The following is a 15355-nucleotide window of genomic DNA, read 5'->3' on the forward strand; positions in this document are numbered from 1 at the left end:
TGTTGGATTACAGGGGGGAGAGGGAGGGGGGGATGGGGTGTTTGTAAGTGGAGGAAGTAAGAACTGAGGCTGTGTGTTTTGGGTGATGTGGTTTCTTCCTCTTCCTCCTCCTCCTCCTCCTCCTCCTCCTCCTCCTCCTCCTCCTCCTCCTCCTCCTCCTCCTCCTCCTCCTCCATGAAATACTGTAGCCTCACTTCTCGAAGGATGAATTGGGACTGTAGGCAGCGAGAGTAACAACGTTTATCAGCTCAGAAATAGCTCAGTAATGTAATAGGAGGAAGAGGAGGTGAGTAAAGACAAAAGCTGGAGGAGAAAGAGAATATATAGGACAGAAAATATGAAAATAGCTATGGAAATCTGTGGGTCTGTTACAAGAGTATCTGTTAATCATGTGCTATTAGTAGAAAAAACATGTTTGGGAGAACAGGTAAGGAACGGATAAAGTTCTCTCTTTTCCAATCTTTTCCAGTATCTTTATATATAGCGGCGTATGTAACGATTTCACACATGTTAAGAGTTTTGACAGGAACCCCAAAAACCTGCTTAAGGATTGCTCACCTTTACCCGGCACTGCCCTGGCTGCCTTGAAGGGGAGATTTAGAAGCGTGCTGATGCAGAAACCACCAAGTTTGCTATGAGGATGCATTAAACTCATCGCTCTTAGGAAAAAAAAATATATTTGTACTTCAATATATAGACAGTCCAGCACCCGTCAAATTTATGTTAATGGCTTTCACTCCTTAATATCTTGGCTGACGCCCTGCGAATGCAATAATTCTGCTTATTTACGAGTAAGATTCTCGTCTTTAACATAAGGAGACACTGAATATTTCCAGTATTGATTCACAAGATTCACAACAGCCTCGTATTTTCTCTCTTTGGTGTTCATGCCAGTATTTCCATTATCTATTTCTATTATAACATTTTAATAATTCCATTTAACTTACCTGAGGCCCTCATCGTCCATAAAAGTCACTTTCGGAATAGTCACAACGTCGACGGAAGGCCTTTCTAGTTCAGGCAAACACGGGCTATCATTTCGTGTTCCTATACATGTAGTACTCACACGGGCATTCCCGATAAATGCTCCTCCTAAGGCACTTCATTCAACTTGTATTAGGTCCTTATCTTCCACGACATTAACACTTCAAGGGATATGAAGTCCTAGATGGGTGAATTCCCAGAGGCCAACGCCATGCTTGTCCGGGTCATGTCGATGTGCTTCAGACCAAATCAGCTCCGAGCACTTGCCTTGTGGGGCGAGACGATGCGGCCTCCTTTGCCCTCATCCTGCCATTTGTCCCGCATGAGTGGTTTCTAGGGAAGACGGAGCAAGATTCAGGATGACGTTTTGGCTGGCGAGAGCGCTCCTGCTTTACTTGAACGTTGCGTGAAGGGCGGTCAGGAGCCCCAGGAGAAACAGGATGGTACCGAGGGAGGAGTTGGTGTAGGCGCTCTGCCCTCCGTGTTGCATCGCTGCCTGGTGCTCGCCTGTTGGAAGGGACGAACTAATAGGTTAAGTAGTACACCAAATGAAGCAGTCATTGGTGAACGAATGATGCGCAATACTTTGGTTAGTGATTATGTAGGAGGAAGAGGAGCAGGGAGTATAATTTTGGACGGGAGTTCAGGACATTATGCGTCATAAATATTACATGAAGTTAAGTGAGTCCGATTTATATGTTATCCAGCTATATTACAATGTATAAAGCTTAACGTGTTCCACTCTTAGTGTGTGTGTGTGTGTGTGTGTGTGTGTGTGTGTGTGTGTGTGTGTGTGTGTGTGTGTGTGATTGTTACGAGGGGGAAAAAAGCGGAAGAAGTTTATTATTGAGAGAGAGAGAGAGAGAGAGAGAGAGAGAGAGAGAGAGAGAGAGAGAGAGAGAGAGAGAGAGAGAGAGAGAGAGAGAGAGAGAGAGAGAGAGAGAGAGATTGACAAATACTTTTGAGAACTCATCATTACCGGAGATACTAAAAAAAGAAAATAAATAAATAAATAAATAAATAAATAGATAAATAAATAAGTAAATAAATAAATAAATAAATAAATATATATATATATATATATATATATATATATATATATATATATATATATATATATATATATATATATATATATATATATATATATATATATATATATATATATATATATATATATATATATATATATATATATATATATATATTGTGGAACTTTTGTACTATTAGACCACACATTACACCACACCACACCGCACAAAACAATACCATACTAAACATCACCATCGCTGCAAAACTCAGACATCACCATACCATACCACTTCAAACAGCAACCACTACCACCACCACTCACCATACAACACGTGTACTGTGATGTTAGCGGAGTCTGCATTGGAGGGGTTGCAATCGTAGCGGCCGGAGTCAGAGGGCCGCGCCTTTTGGATGAGCAAGGAGCTGGTAGTGAGGTCCCCTTTCTCCAGAATGACGGTCACTCCTCCGCGGCTTGAGTCGTAACTGATTATCTGAAAGTGTGCAGGGAGTGGCCAGCCGGGGTAGGGGTTGGTTGTGGGAAACAGTGGTGGAGGGGGCGAGGGGGATGAGTAAAGAAAACGTGCGTGCGTGGCCGGCGTTTGAGAAGTGAATGTTTATGTTGGCACAAGTAAATGCATGACTGATTGTGCAAAGGAAAACAGTGAAATTGTGATCATTACACGAGTCTTGGTGTTTGGCATCACGTTTGTATGATAATGTCTAAGTAGAAAAGATTAAGTGGAAATATAGAAAAAAAAAATATTGTATTAATAAAGAGAAACAAAGTCTATAATGCTCGGTAAGAGAGGGATGGAGGGGAGAGAAGCTGTATTTGCACGGACGGGAACTTAGTGGCAACAGATGAGAGGGAGGAGAGAGGGAGAGCAGTGTGGCAGGTGCAGGGAGAAGTGTGGCCAGCAGGGATGAGAGGACGAGGAGTGAGGGGTGAGCCTGTACCTTGTTGTTGTGGTTCCAGTAGACGAAGTCTGGCGGCTCCGGGCTGTACTCCACCAGGCAGGTCAGGTTGATGGTGGAGCCTGTGTTGATGTGCATGTCGGGGCCTCCCAGGATGTGCGTGTGCGGCTCTGCGGGGAAAGGCACGAGGGAGAGGTGTAGGTGGTGAGTTGTCGTTCGGTACTCTTGCTGTCAGGTGAGGCTATGTTGTAAATAATTCTTATCTGTAGTTGCTGTGTTGCAAAACACTATCGTGTATCCAATCTGTATCGATTTAGCTATATTTATCTTTAGTATACTGTACATATCTATAGTGATTTTTTTTTATTTTATCGTGGTCGTGTTTTATATATATATATATATATATATATATATATATATATATATATATATATATATATATATATATATATATATATATATATATATATATATATAATTTTTTTTTCTTTTTTCTTTTTTCTTTTTTTCTTTTTGTGGCATTTGTTACTTCCAGTACCTTACTGGGATGATGTCACAAGGATAGTGATATTATGCAGGTAGTCTTGAACCATCCAGGTAATAGTTATGGCAAGAATGGACAAACGCTGGTGGGACTTGGTGGGGTCCTGGACCTCCCGTCGTCATCTCAGCTCAGTAAACAAATCAATAGTTCACTGGTAGGTAGGTATTCTTTACGCGTGAGGGTCGCTTCACACTTTGCCGCTTTGTCCGGCTGGTGATGTGTCAGTCACGTGTAAGTGTGGTGGTGTGAACCACTACCAACCTGACAGTCCAGCCTGGCAATGCCAACTGTGACCACTCCACAGACCCCTTCAGTCCCTTCATTGAGCTGTACCCTCCGCAGCAGGAAGGGACGAGCTGCTGTGGGGGGTCGCAGGCAGGGGATTACAGTAACATTTACCATTTTTTACATTATATTTCAGAACTGTACATTATCGTCGCAGGGTGCTTCTACATTATAAACTCCTAATTTTTAGCAGAATGACGTAAAAAAGTCATATGGTGTAAAGCTATAACACTTAAAAACAATTTATTAGAGTAAACTGATTTGTTGTTCAAGTTTGTATATGTTATCCAGGAGAGTTAGGTTTGGTGAACGAGAGTTGCCGGGGTGATGTCTGAGGCAGTCTCAGTGAGCCAGGGTTGATTTATAAGGGGCGCTCTTCTTGTTTCATGTTGACACGGTTGTTTTCAAAGTGATAAATTCTAGTGCTCAAATTTTCCGTGTGAAGTGTTTATTTAAATTTTATTGTTTAAACAGTGTGTGTGTGTGTGTGTGTGTGTGTGTGTGTGTGTGTGTGTGTGTGTGTGTGTGTGTGTGTGTGTGTGTGTGTGTGTGTGTGAAATACTAAATTTTGGCTTGGTCTGGATGTACGAAATATAGTGTAATCCCTATCACAGAGAAGGGGTGTGGATTGAGATTACACTCCGGCAGTCTTATTCTTGCAAAATAAATTCAGCGATACGCGATAAATAGATGCCTGGGGAAGACTCCGGCCTGAGTCCGCGACATGTTTACAACCGCGTTTGTAGCTGGCCGTCGCTGCCAGCAGGTGTTTATATTTACCAGAAAATTCTGGTGTAAAACTTTACCTTAAATGATAGGCTGTCGCTTAGCAGACAGGTAAGCAGGTGCACGTCCTCGTCACCTGGAGGCAGGCCTTGTTTGCCGTGCACTATCAGGCTGGGATACCTGCTGCTATTGGTGTTTCTACTGATACTGAACCTCGCTCCGTTCACACACACGCACACACACACACACAAAAAAAAAAAAAAAAAAAATTGCGTGTTTGACGCATAAACTACTACCGTGATGTGATCCTGCCTTTTCCTGTTCCCTTGTTTCAGAGACAAACACTTTTTTAGTGGTTTTAGGCTTTTTCTTCTCTTGTCCAAACTCTAAAACGATTTAATGCAATGGAAGGTAATTCTTCTTGCACGACACACACACACACACACACACACACACACACACACACACACACACACACACACACACACACACACACACACTTACTAACGACGGTGAGGCGAAATGAAGTGCGAGAGGGGAGGAGTCGTGGACACTTGACACTCGTACACGCCCGAGTCCCGCGGCTGTGTGGGGAGAAAGGTGGGAGGCGGGATAAGCGTCAGATGAAAGAATGTAAGATAGTGGTGTGAATTCTACATTGATTACATTACATTACTTCCTTAGCAGTCTCTTGATAATGATGATAGATATCGAAACACCTGCACGATTAATTATTACAGAAGATTTATTGTATTTACCTGGAAACTGGGAAGGATAGGGACAGGTGTGAGAGAGAGAGAGAGAGAGAGAGAGAGAGCGAGAGAGAGAGAGAGAGAGAGAGAGAGAGAGAGAGAGATGAGAGAGAGAGAGAGAGAGAGATTTAATTGATGTAACGATAAATTGTTTTCTTATCGTCTCATGCTGGGTTTATAATTAAGATAATATATTACTAAGATCTTTTGCAACCTGATTAAAGTTGTGAAAGGTAGCTTTATGGTCTCTCTCTCTCTCTCTCTCTCTCTCTCTCTCTCTCTCTCTCTCTCTCTCTCTCTCTCTCTCTCTCTCCTCTCTCTCTCTCTCTCTCTCTCATCACGATTCTGGTACAATTTCAGTAAGTAACAGTCGTCACAGAATAACGCTGTCTTCCCTGCGGTTCACGGCCTGGAAGTGTGTCTCGGAATAGCAGAGTGTGATGGGGACGGAGTACATTATAATGCTGAGATGTGGCGGCCCGGAGTCAGGTCGGCGGTGGCTCTTGGCATAGTTTTTTTTTTTTTTTTTTTTATGTAATCGGATCACTAGCGAAGGACAAAAAAAAAAAAAAAATAGGACTTTATTCACGCATTTATTAGTTTGTGTTACATTTTTATTGATATGTGATAACTAAAGTGGTTGTTTTCGTTTGTTAAAGGAAGGGAAAGACATGCAGTCAATGATATGGTGAAGTATATGGGGAAGTATACATATAGTGCTATAGTCGTTATTCTCTTCTTTTTTTCTGAAGTGTGAAGGCTGGCAAAAGACTAAATGGTAAAGAAATTAAACATGTCCGCCTAATTGTTGCTTCTCTCCGATGAGTGAATAGTAAAAGGAAAAAGATAAAGGTGGCTGTGATATGGCGATGTGTTCCGTGTATGAATAATGCTTTCCCTTCACTGGTCATCAATACACTCTGGATTCCTCTTTGGGCTTCTTGTGTCTGACGGCCGCCGCCCTCCTCTTGGCACAGAAACTGAACACTATTCGGGCAACTTAACCTACTTTTTCCTACTGTTTTGTTTTGAAGTGGCTAGTAAAGAAGAGAACTGTCAGCCCACCTAAATGACAGTGTTTACCTGAGTTGGCCTGACAAACCCCTATTTTCTTTCATGCCATATCACGTTTTCTAATTTGTATTATTTTATTTACTATATATCAAGTTTTTGGTGATTGGCAGGTTGCATGGAGATGTTGGGTGTTCGGAAGACGGAGTTGTGAGTCAAGGTTCAGTTTGGAGCTGCTTATTGAGGTCGAGCGTGCCTGTTTTGTATCTGAGGTTAGGGATGGTTGACTTCTGTCTCGCAGTGGTCTGTGGGGGATCTTGGAGATTTTTGGGAACGCTTGGTGAGTGCGGTGATGCCGGTAAGGCCCACCAGATTTTGTGGTGGAGTAGTTTTTGAATTGCTTTGGGGTGGCGAAGTTGTGCTGACTCTGGACTGGGCGAGTGTCCCATTGTTTGGTGGATAAATTGAGAGTAATTGGAGCCATGTGTTTGTATTGGTGAATCTAGAGATTACGTGAGATATTGAGGAGGGTGAAAGATACCCGATCACCCCCTAAAATCCCTTTATTATTTATTTTTATGCAGTGTATTTTTTTTTCATTTTATGTTTTTGTAAATATATTGTTACTGTATTATTTCTATTTTGTATTTGCTAACCCTTGCTGTCACTTGGGGGAAGACGAAGAGAAGAAAGCCCACAGGGAGCTGTGCACAGGTAAAAGGAGAAAGAAATGGTATGTACTGCCAGCACGGTCTGACCCAGTGAGTCTTTCGAAACTTTTAAAATCCAGGTCATTAAAACTCTCTGGGAATCGTGTATTGTCCACTCTCCTGGAGAGATAACAGCATCGTGACACTCGTTAACACGAGTTTGGCCGCCACCTCCACGGCCACGGCACCCGGAAGCTTACTGACGAATGGGCCTCCTCCTCTTCCTCCTGCTCCTTCGCGGCACCGAGTCCAAACAACTTTACTTTTCAAACAAGTGACGTGCGTTTCCAGGACAATTTCCAAACTCTGCGTCACCATCAGCTTTGGACAGATAGATTTGCCAGACCGAGATTATCCCGGATGTTTCCTGAAGAATGTATCGCTTCTAATCTATCATTATTCTGTCTTCCAGCGTGATGTGATAGTGTGCCGTGAATTATGTCTAGACCAAGTTGAATGCTGTCTGTTTCCATGTGTTTGTGTGTGTGTGTGTGTGTGTGTGTGTTGAAGTGATCCTATTGTTTCCAAGTTTACAAGGTTTCATGAGTTTAATCGAGCAAGAGCTGAAAGATTCTCCCGCCCTGTGTGACGCATATATACAGATATCTCCGGGAGACAGGACTGTCATGGTGCACCGAGTACTAATGTAAGTGGCAGCATAGGACACCGCCTCCAGTGTGTGTGGTGGATAAGGAAATGATAATGGATGATCATAATGCATTAAAAATGATGAAGCATTGGCAGATACTGAGAAGGAGATCGAATTTAGTAGAATATCAAGCAACTAAGAATGAATTTGTGGAGAGAGAGAGAGAAGAGAGAGAGGAGAGAGAGAGAGACGGAGAGAGAGAGAGTGGAGAAGAAGAGAGAGAGAAGAGAGAGAGAGAGAGAAGGATAGAGGAAAGGAGTGAGGAGTGAAACCCCGGGCTGGAGAAGAAAGGTAATCGGCAGCCTGGTCTTGGAAAATCGAGTTTGCAGGAGGAAATTGTACCTGAAAGGAACTCGAGATGGAACGTAAATCGATTTTTTATTTTTATGAGAACTGAGTATGGAAGAAATGTTTCGCTGAGGTAGAGGAAGCAGCTCTTCTGATGTCCACTGGACCACTGGGGGCATTTATTACACGTGACTCCTGATGGTGGTGGTGGTGGTGGTGGTGATGCTAGTGCTTTTGTTGCATTTTGTGTTAATTTATGTGTGTAGGTTTTCGTGATTTGAACCTCACTCGTGATATTGTGGGTAAGTAGGTTACTGTCGTTGTGTGTGTGTGTGTGTGTGTGTGTTGATTGTTATGTATTATGCATTAATACGTTTTATGTATTGTATAATTTCCTCTATTTTCAAGAGGTTATTTATGTGACATGCATGTTGTTTGGACCTCGTTATTGTCTTATTAATTATACTTCGTGTGTTTTGTGGTTAGTAAAATATCTAACTGTGTGTGTGTGTGTGTGTGTGTGTGTGTGTGTGTGTGTGTGTGTGTGTGTGTGTTTTCTTCGCTGTGTTTTTCCACAAGTGATTTTACAAATTACCCAGCAATTCCAGAATAGTTGTGAGTCGCATCGGAGTGGTTCGTTTCGTTATTTCAGCGTGTGGAGGCGTTAGTTGCCCTGCATTACTCGTGCATGAAATCGTTGTTAATGTGAATAACCTCACCCGGAGCGACGATTCCTATCCTTAATGATTTCGTGGCTTATATCTGAGAAAAGAGAAACATTTATTTCGTGTGAGCATCTATTATTATATCAAAGCTGCAGAGAACGGGCACTATTATGCCGTATGTCGGTGTTTCGAGAAATTGTATGATTCTCTCTCTCTCTCTCTCTCTCTCTCTCTCTCTCTCTCTCTCTCTCTCTCTCTCTCTCTCTCTCTCTCTCTCTCTGGCAAGACTATTATGTACGTAGAATCTTGTTACTGCATGTGGCAGACTCTCTTTTATGGCAACAAATTAAGTAGTATATTTTCAATATATACTAGTTTTTTTTTTTGAGAATATCGTAAAAGACAATTTTACTTCAAAAATAACTTTCTGTAAAAGGCATCTCTGACTGCAAGTTTACTTCAAAGATAGTTTTCTGTAAAAGGTATCTCTGGCTGAAGGCATACTCACAGCATCACTGTAGTATATAGTAGGAGTATATGTTTAATTATATTACAACTTTCACTTAGACTGAATTGCGGGCATTGTTGTACTTCACGGAACCGAAATCACGTAAAATTTTGCTGGTCTCTGCAGTGTTAGAGCCACGCGCTCCAAAAGGCATCAACACTGCGACAGCAGTGACCTTGCAATCGGAAAACGAAACACCATCTCTGAAATTAATATATCTAAAGCAAATGTTTCTCAAGAATTATAAAAAAAAGAGCAACTCTGAGAAGTATTGCCAAGCATGCACATATAAAAAAGAATGAATTGATGAACCACATTATTTGTATCAGTAGTTTCCTCAGCTTCAGGTGCTACATATTGAGGCCTGAATATTGCAGGCACGGATGAGTGGTGATAGGGAGTTTGTTGCCCTTCCTGGAGTGACCGGCGGAAGTGTTATTCTGTAACACGCGTAGGGAAGGACAGCCTCCGCTCCCACCACGCCTCGCACGACTTGCCAAGCCGCTTCAGGGTGTGGCTGGGGCTGAGTGTTTGTAGTGCGTTATCAGCCTCGACACACACACACACACACACACACACACACACACACACACACGGAGGTATACGTGCATATAGTTGATATTGTTGTATGTACTTTTTATGCATCTTTTACAACACGCACATACAAAAAAAAAAAGTTAACATTTATACATATACATTATAGACCTTAAAACGCGCAGTATGCATTGTACCGTACAAAAATTCATCACATTCATTTTTTTTTTCACACACAATTTGTTCGCCATTCAGCGCGGATCAAATGTTGGGCTGAGCGAAACATTATATTTGGAGGCCACGTCGATTACACATAACAGCCCCATGTAACGGCCCGGGGCGCACAGTGTCATCAGGGCAAGCCTCCACTCGTTGCCTCATTGTGTTGCTATTAGCGTGGTTATGGCGGTGCTGCTACTACTATGTGTGTGTGTGTGTGTGTGTGTGTGTGTGTGTGTGTGTGTGTGTGTTTCCGTTTGTTGTTTTGTATCGATAGTCGGTTTGATCATGCGCTCTTATACGCGCTCGCACACACACACACACACACACACACACACACACACACACACACACACACACACACACACACTGAAGCTAGATGAACAGAAGAGCAGCACGAATTCAGATGTGTGTGTGTGTGTGTGTGTGTGTGTGTGTGTGTGTGTGTGTGTGTGTGTGTGTGTGTGTGTGTGTGTGTGTGTGTAATCAGTGATTACAAGCAAGAGCTGATAACATGTGTAGATAGATAACAGATATCATATAATACGTAGGTAATATATATATATATATATATATATATATATATATATATATATATATATATATATATATATATATATATATATATATATATATATATATATATATATATATATATATATATATATATATATATATATATATACACACACACACACACACACACACACACACACACACACACACACACACTGTTAATCACAGAAAATTGGTAATATACTTATAAATGTATGAAGTTAAGACAGGGACTTACTAAGGAATTTTATGAGACACAAGGTTTCTTAATCATGTGACGTGTTACTGAATATTTTTTTGTTTTCTTCCAGCAGCAAGCTTCGTTGTGCTGAGGTGCTCGGCGGTTAATCCAAACCATTCAAAAGTAACTCGTGGACAAGATGGAGGATTAAAATAAAAAAAGACTCTTAAAAACAACATTAACCTTGAAGGAGTAAAGGAGAAACACTAAGAACACGCTGTTCTTCCTTTCTTAATTCTGCTATTGGCTATACATGTGCGTCCTTTCGCAACGCATATGGGTGAGAAACTAAAGGGTCTGTGAAGGAAAGGAAGGCAGAGAAGTGAGTGGTGCGTACAACTAATATCATGCAATGTTACTGCCGTCCGTGGAGACACCAGTAGAATGCAGATGTGTGCTCGTAAGTGATCCTAGTCAAGAGGAATGAACGGTCGGGAAACGAGTGCAGTGAGACAGTGTTAATCATGACACGGGAAAACAGCGATATGGTGAAGTGTAGTGCTGAAAAGTGATCGCTTGTCTATCACGCACGTCGAGAATAATATTATCACCAGATAAGTAGGAAGTGTGGAAAACTGATATTTACATCTTGATGCATCCAAATGATGTGCAGACAGTGATGTTAGGGCACGGGATATGGGACATGAATGTACAGTCCCCTACACTTCCATGTTTATCACGTAGCTTTGCCAGTGTGTGAGTTGTCTGCTGTGAACCGCCTGATTCGACTCGTATCTGAAACAAATCCTGTCAGTCCATCCATCATTCTTCTGCTTATCGTACTGGCTGGGATGTGAGTCAAATCTGACGGGACGGTTCACAGCAGGCGATCCATACACTAAGCGATGAACATTGAAGCGTATATGTACTGAGAGGGTGATATCTTGAGAAAGTGGATTGCTCCGTCGTTTAAGGATGTCTTGTTCTTCCCCCCCCCACCCATGTGATTATACGTCTGGCTGTCACGACAGAATCTGTTGCCGGTATATGAGACGTTCAGATGGACTCGGGAGGGATCGTCACCACGGAAAGGGGTACTCAAATGCTCCAGCATTGTTAAAATATCAACGTGTGATCCATCCTGACTTGCCCGCCTCCCTCATCACTGCCCTGATGTGTCGTCACCACCCAAGGGTAAGTACCACTGAAGGCTTTCATCTCTTTCATTCCTGATGTGTTTGCGTAGCCATCTCGTGTCCTCCTCACCTGCACGTAGTTTATCTTGAGGATCCAGTCGTCGGAATCATCCTCGTGCAGCGCCCTGAACCGCTGGTCTGAAGTGTAGGTGTAGCGGCCCACCGTCAGCAGGTGAATGTCCCGATGCCGGATCCACGACACCTGAAGTGTGGGAGAGCGAGGGACGAAATTAGAGAAAAAGCAAGGGATATATATATATATATATATATATATATATATATATATATATATATATATATATATATATATATATATATATATATATATATATATTTTTTTTATTGTACAACACTATTATCCCCATATTTATAAATGTTTCGCTTTCTTACCACAACCCAGAGATGATTAACCGGGTTCTCAATAATGTTTCTCCTGTTAACAATGTAGAAATCTCGTGAAAGTGTCACTAGATTCATGAAAAAAAAAAAAAACATTGAAATCTGTGTAACTTCAACTAGATACTTTTGAAAGTAGTAGAGGTGTTGCGCAGAAGTGTTTCAGAAAACTGGTTTTTATTATTGGGGAGAGATAAGTGTAGTGCAGCTCACAGCCTCGTTGTGCCAAAAAAGAAAGATGCATACACAGCCCTCAGTATGCTGTGCTAAAAGTGTAATCGTACTAGTCATCTCTGTATAAAAATGGCTCTCAATTTAAAAGAGAGTGGCATTTGAGGTGCTAATTATTCGTCATTAGTACGTTTTACTGCATTATAATATGTAGGTGTTTCGTATGAACATCTTACTCACCAGAGGGAGGGAAGGAGGGAGGAAGGGAGGGAAACAGTGTGAGTAATTCTTTAACACGGTAATTACTGTCTCTATTGTTATAACGGCGCCTAACGACTGCCGCCACCCAGGCCTCGTTGTTGCCTTCCTGCCTTCCCTAGGGCGAGTCGCGGCCATTCTCCTGATTGGCCTGCGCCTTTTACTGCACGTTTTTGTTGTTACGGTCAGAGTGAAATAAACTACTTTTTACTTTTATTTTTCAAACCTTTCTTGCTTATAATTATTATTTACTTCTGCGTGACCAGCAGTTCCAGCACAGGCCCGCGGCATCACATGTGTCATCTTCTTTTCATATTGCATTGAAATAATTACACCGAGTAGATCAAAGCGTTGTTACTCGTCCGGACGAAAAAAAAAAAAAAAATGAAGGAAATCAACTAGGAGAAAGACATCAGCCAGGAAGAGGAAGAAGAAAAGGAGGAGAAAGAGGAGGAGGAAGAGAAGGAGCAGGAACAAAAAGATAGACAGGCATACGGACATAGAGAAAGAAAGAAAGGTGTAGACAGACTGACCTGACTGTAACGCTTGTGAGAGTTTGTCGCCGCAGGGCTGCGTGGTGTCAGAAACTAAGGATGCACTGTTTCTCCTCGTCTGGTGTTTCCATGTATTATTAGGTTATTATTGTCGTTTGTGCTAATGTGTTATAATTACTGAATTAAGTTATTTTTCAAGGACCAAGAAAGCTACTGACTGTGAGGCGCTACTGGTGTAGTGGGCATCCTTCACTATCTGTATGTCTGTCTATATTGGCCTGTCTGTCTTGCTCGTGTATTACCTATCCGTCTCTCTCTCTCTCTCTCTCTCTCTCTCTCCTCTCTCTCTCTCTCTCTCTCTCTCTCTCTCTGTCTCCCCCACCAACACACACCTGACTACTTTCCCTACCTACGTCTGCACCGCGACAGCACACAATGTTTCTGAGTTGCTTTCTAAGTATTTCTGTTTTCGGAGCTTGAACAGAAACCAATACGGTGCCTGCACGAGAATGAGCACCGCGAGTTGTTGTCCCGTTTGTCCACGCCCGCACAGTGCCGCGGGTGTGTGTGTGTGTGTGTGTGTGTGTGTGTGTGTGTGTGTGTGTGTGTGTTGTTGTTGTTGTTGTTGTTGTTGTTGTTTTTGGTTCGTTTTTTGTTTAGTTTTCGTTGTTGTTTTTGTTGTTTTTGGTTTGTCTTTGTTGTTGTTGTTGTTGTTTTTGGTTTGTCTTGTTTTTGTTTTTTTCGGGTTATTGTTTTCTTTTTTTTTTTGTGTTTTTCTTGCCCTTTGTGCTGTTTCTGTTGCTGCTGCTGTTGTTGTGGTAGTGGTGGTAGTGGTGGTGGTGGTGGAGGTGCTGCATTTGTGGAATACGACGAACAAACGCAAAATGTTTAATACTTCCGCAGCTCACACTGTATATATATATATTTATTCTGTCGGGAAAAAAAAAAAAAAAAAAAAAATGGTAATAAAAATTGTTGGTTTTTTGATGGATGGAGGGAGGGATTAATTTTTACCTCACTCGTACCTAATGTGTTGTTATTGCTGAGCCAACAAAACAAGCGAGCGCTAATGCACATGCAGTCCGTGACGCGTTTGTATGTATGTATGCTGTGGGTGTGTCGCCTCAGCACGTACTAAGAATTTTCTAACATTAACTTACATCCGAACTCTTTTATTGATATGTTATTCTTTGTTATCATTTAAAACGTTAGAAAAAGGTTTACATGGAAACGTAGAAGAAGAAGAAGAAGAAGAAGAAGAAGAAGAAGAAGAAAAATAATACATAATAATGATAATTATAAGAAACGAAGTGTCTGAATTGTTACGAGCATAAAAAAAAAACTGTTGATGAGAGAGAGAGAGAGAGAGAGAGAGAGAGAGAGAGAGAGAGAGAGAGAGAGAGAGAGAGAGAGAGAGAGAGAGAGAGAGAGAGAGAGAGATTAATTTGGTCTTTTCTAGGCTACATAACTTCTTAATTAAACGCACCAAAACGCACGTGGCAGCATACGAGAACGTGGGATCGTGTGGCTGTGGAGAGCGATGCTACATGGGCTTTGTAGAGATGGGCCATAAATTAAATTCGTGCTTAATTAAGAGACTGTGGTACAAAAAATAAATAGATATCTTAAAGCATGTCGGTGATGTGAAAAAAGAGAAAAAAAATTGCAGCAGATTATATATGTGTTACTTCCATATACGTGTGGCACAGTTGCTCCGAAATGTCTCCAGTTGTGTATCAGGAACAGTGTCTCTTCTGTGGGGCGGTACTAAGGGAGCTGTTGTTAGAGAGGACCCTGCGCCCCAGCTATCCTGCATTTCTTGTTGTAGATTTGATTATGTAACTTATGGCAAACAGCATAGTAAGGGACAAAAGGTACGCTGCTGTATGTTTTGTCTTTGTGTTTCTTAGTGTTTTCGGAATGCGACTGTAAACATCTGTGTGACGTGAGCGTGAGGTTAGTAAAGACTTTGGTCGTGTGCGTACGATCATGTTTGCTGCCTCAACTGTTTATCTACTGGGCAATTCTGTGATCTTTATTATAAACTGAATTTAGTGAAGTTATGTAAATGTAATGAAGGATAGTGAGTCCCAATCCACTAATGGCTTGAAGGGTGTACGTATGTCCGTGTGATTATTTTTGTGAGTTATAAAGGAATATTGCAGTGGATGCATATATGAAGGCGTGTGCACTTGTATTTGTAGCCTGATCCGGGTGACCAGGATTGCCTGCACATGTGAATTTGATGAATTACGCCCTCAAGGCCTTGCGATAAAAGATGC

General features: G+C 41.7%; 2 protein-coding genes across 8 annotated transcripts in view; one reads left to right on the forward strand and one right to left on the reverse strand.

Annotated features, from left to right (window-relative positions):
• Nucleotides 1-663: 663 nt before the first annotated feature.
• The window catches only part of LOC135089729 (hemicentin-2-like), an 82589-nt gene continuing 67897 nt past the window's right edge, over nucleotides 664-15355 (reverse strand). Inside the window, exons 5-9 of the mRNA XM_063985712.1 lie at nucleotides 11825-11956; nucleotides 4998-5070; nucleotides 2974-3101; nucleotides 2339-2507; nucleotides 664-1491 (exon numbers count right to left, since the gene is read on the reverse strand). Coding sequence (XP_063841782.1) covers nucleotides 1376-1491; nucleotides 2339-2507; nucleotides 2974-3101; nucleotides 4998-5070; nucleotides 11825-11956 — 618 coding nt within the window. The 3' untranslated portion in view covers nucleotides 664-1375. The remainder of the gene's footprint in view (nucleotides 1492-2338; nucleotides 2508-2973; nucleotides 3102-4997; nucleotides 5071-11824; nucleotides 11957-15355) is intronic.
• Nucleotides 10611-15355, forward strand: part of LOC135089709 (uncharacterized) — a 219527-nt gene continuing 214782 nt past the window's right edge. For all 7 annotated transcript variants that reach the window (XM_063985679.1, XM_063985695.1, XM_063985687.1 and 4 more), the window contains exon 1: nucleotides 10611-11752. In XM_063985679.1, coding sequence (XP_063841749.1) covers nucleotides 11534-11752 — 219 coding nt within the window. In that variant the 5' untranslated portion in view covers nucleotides 10611-11533. The remainder of the gene's footprint in view (nucleotides 11753-15355) is intronic.

This window comes from Scylla paramamosain, chromosome 3 (genome assembly GCF_035594125.1).
Source record: "Scylla paramamosain isolate STU-SP2022 chromosome 3, ASM3559412v1, whole genome shotgun sequence".
NCBI lineage: Eukaryota > Metazoa > Arthropoda > Malacostraca > Decapoda > Portunidae > Scylla > Scylla paramamosain.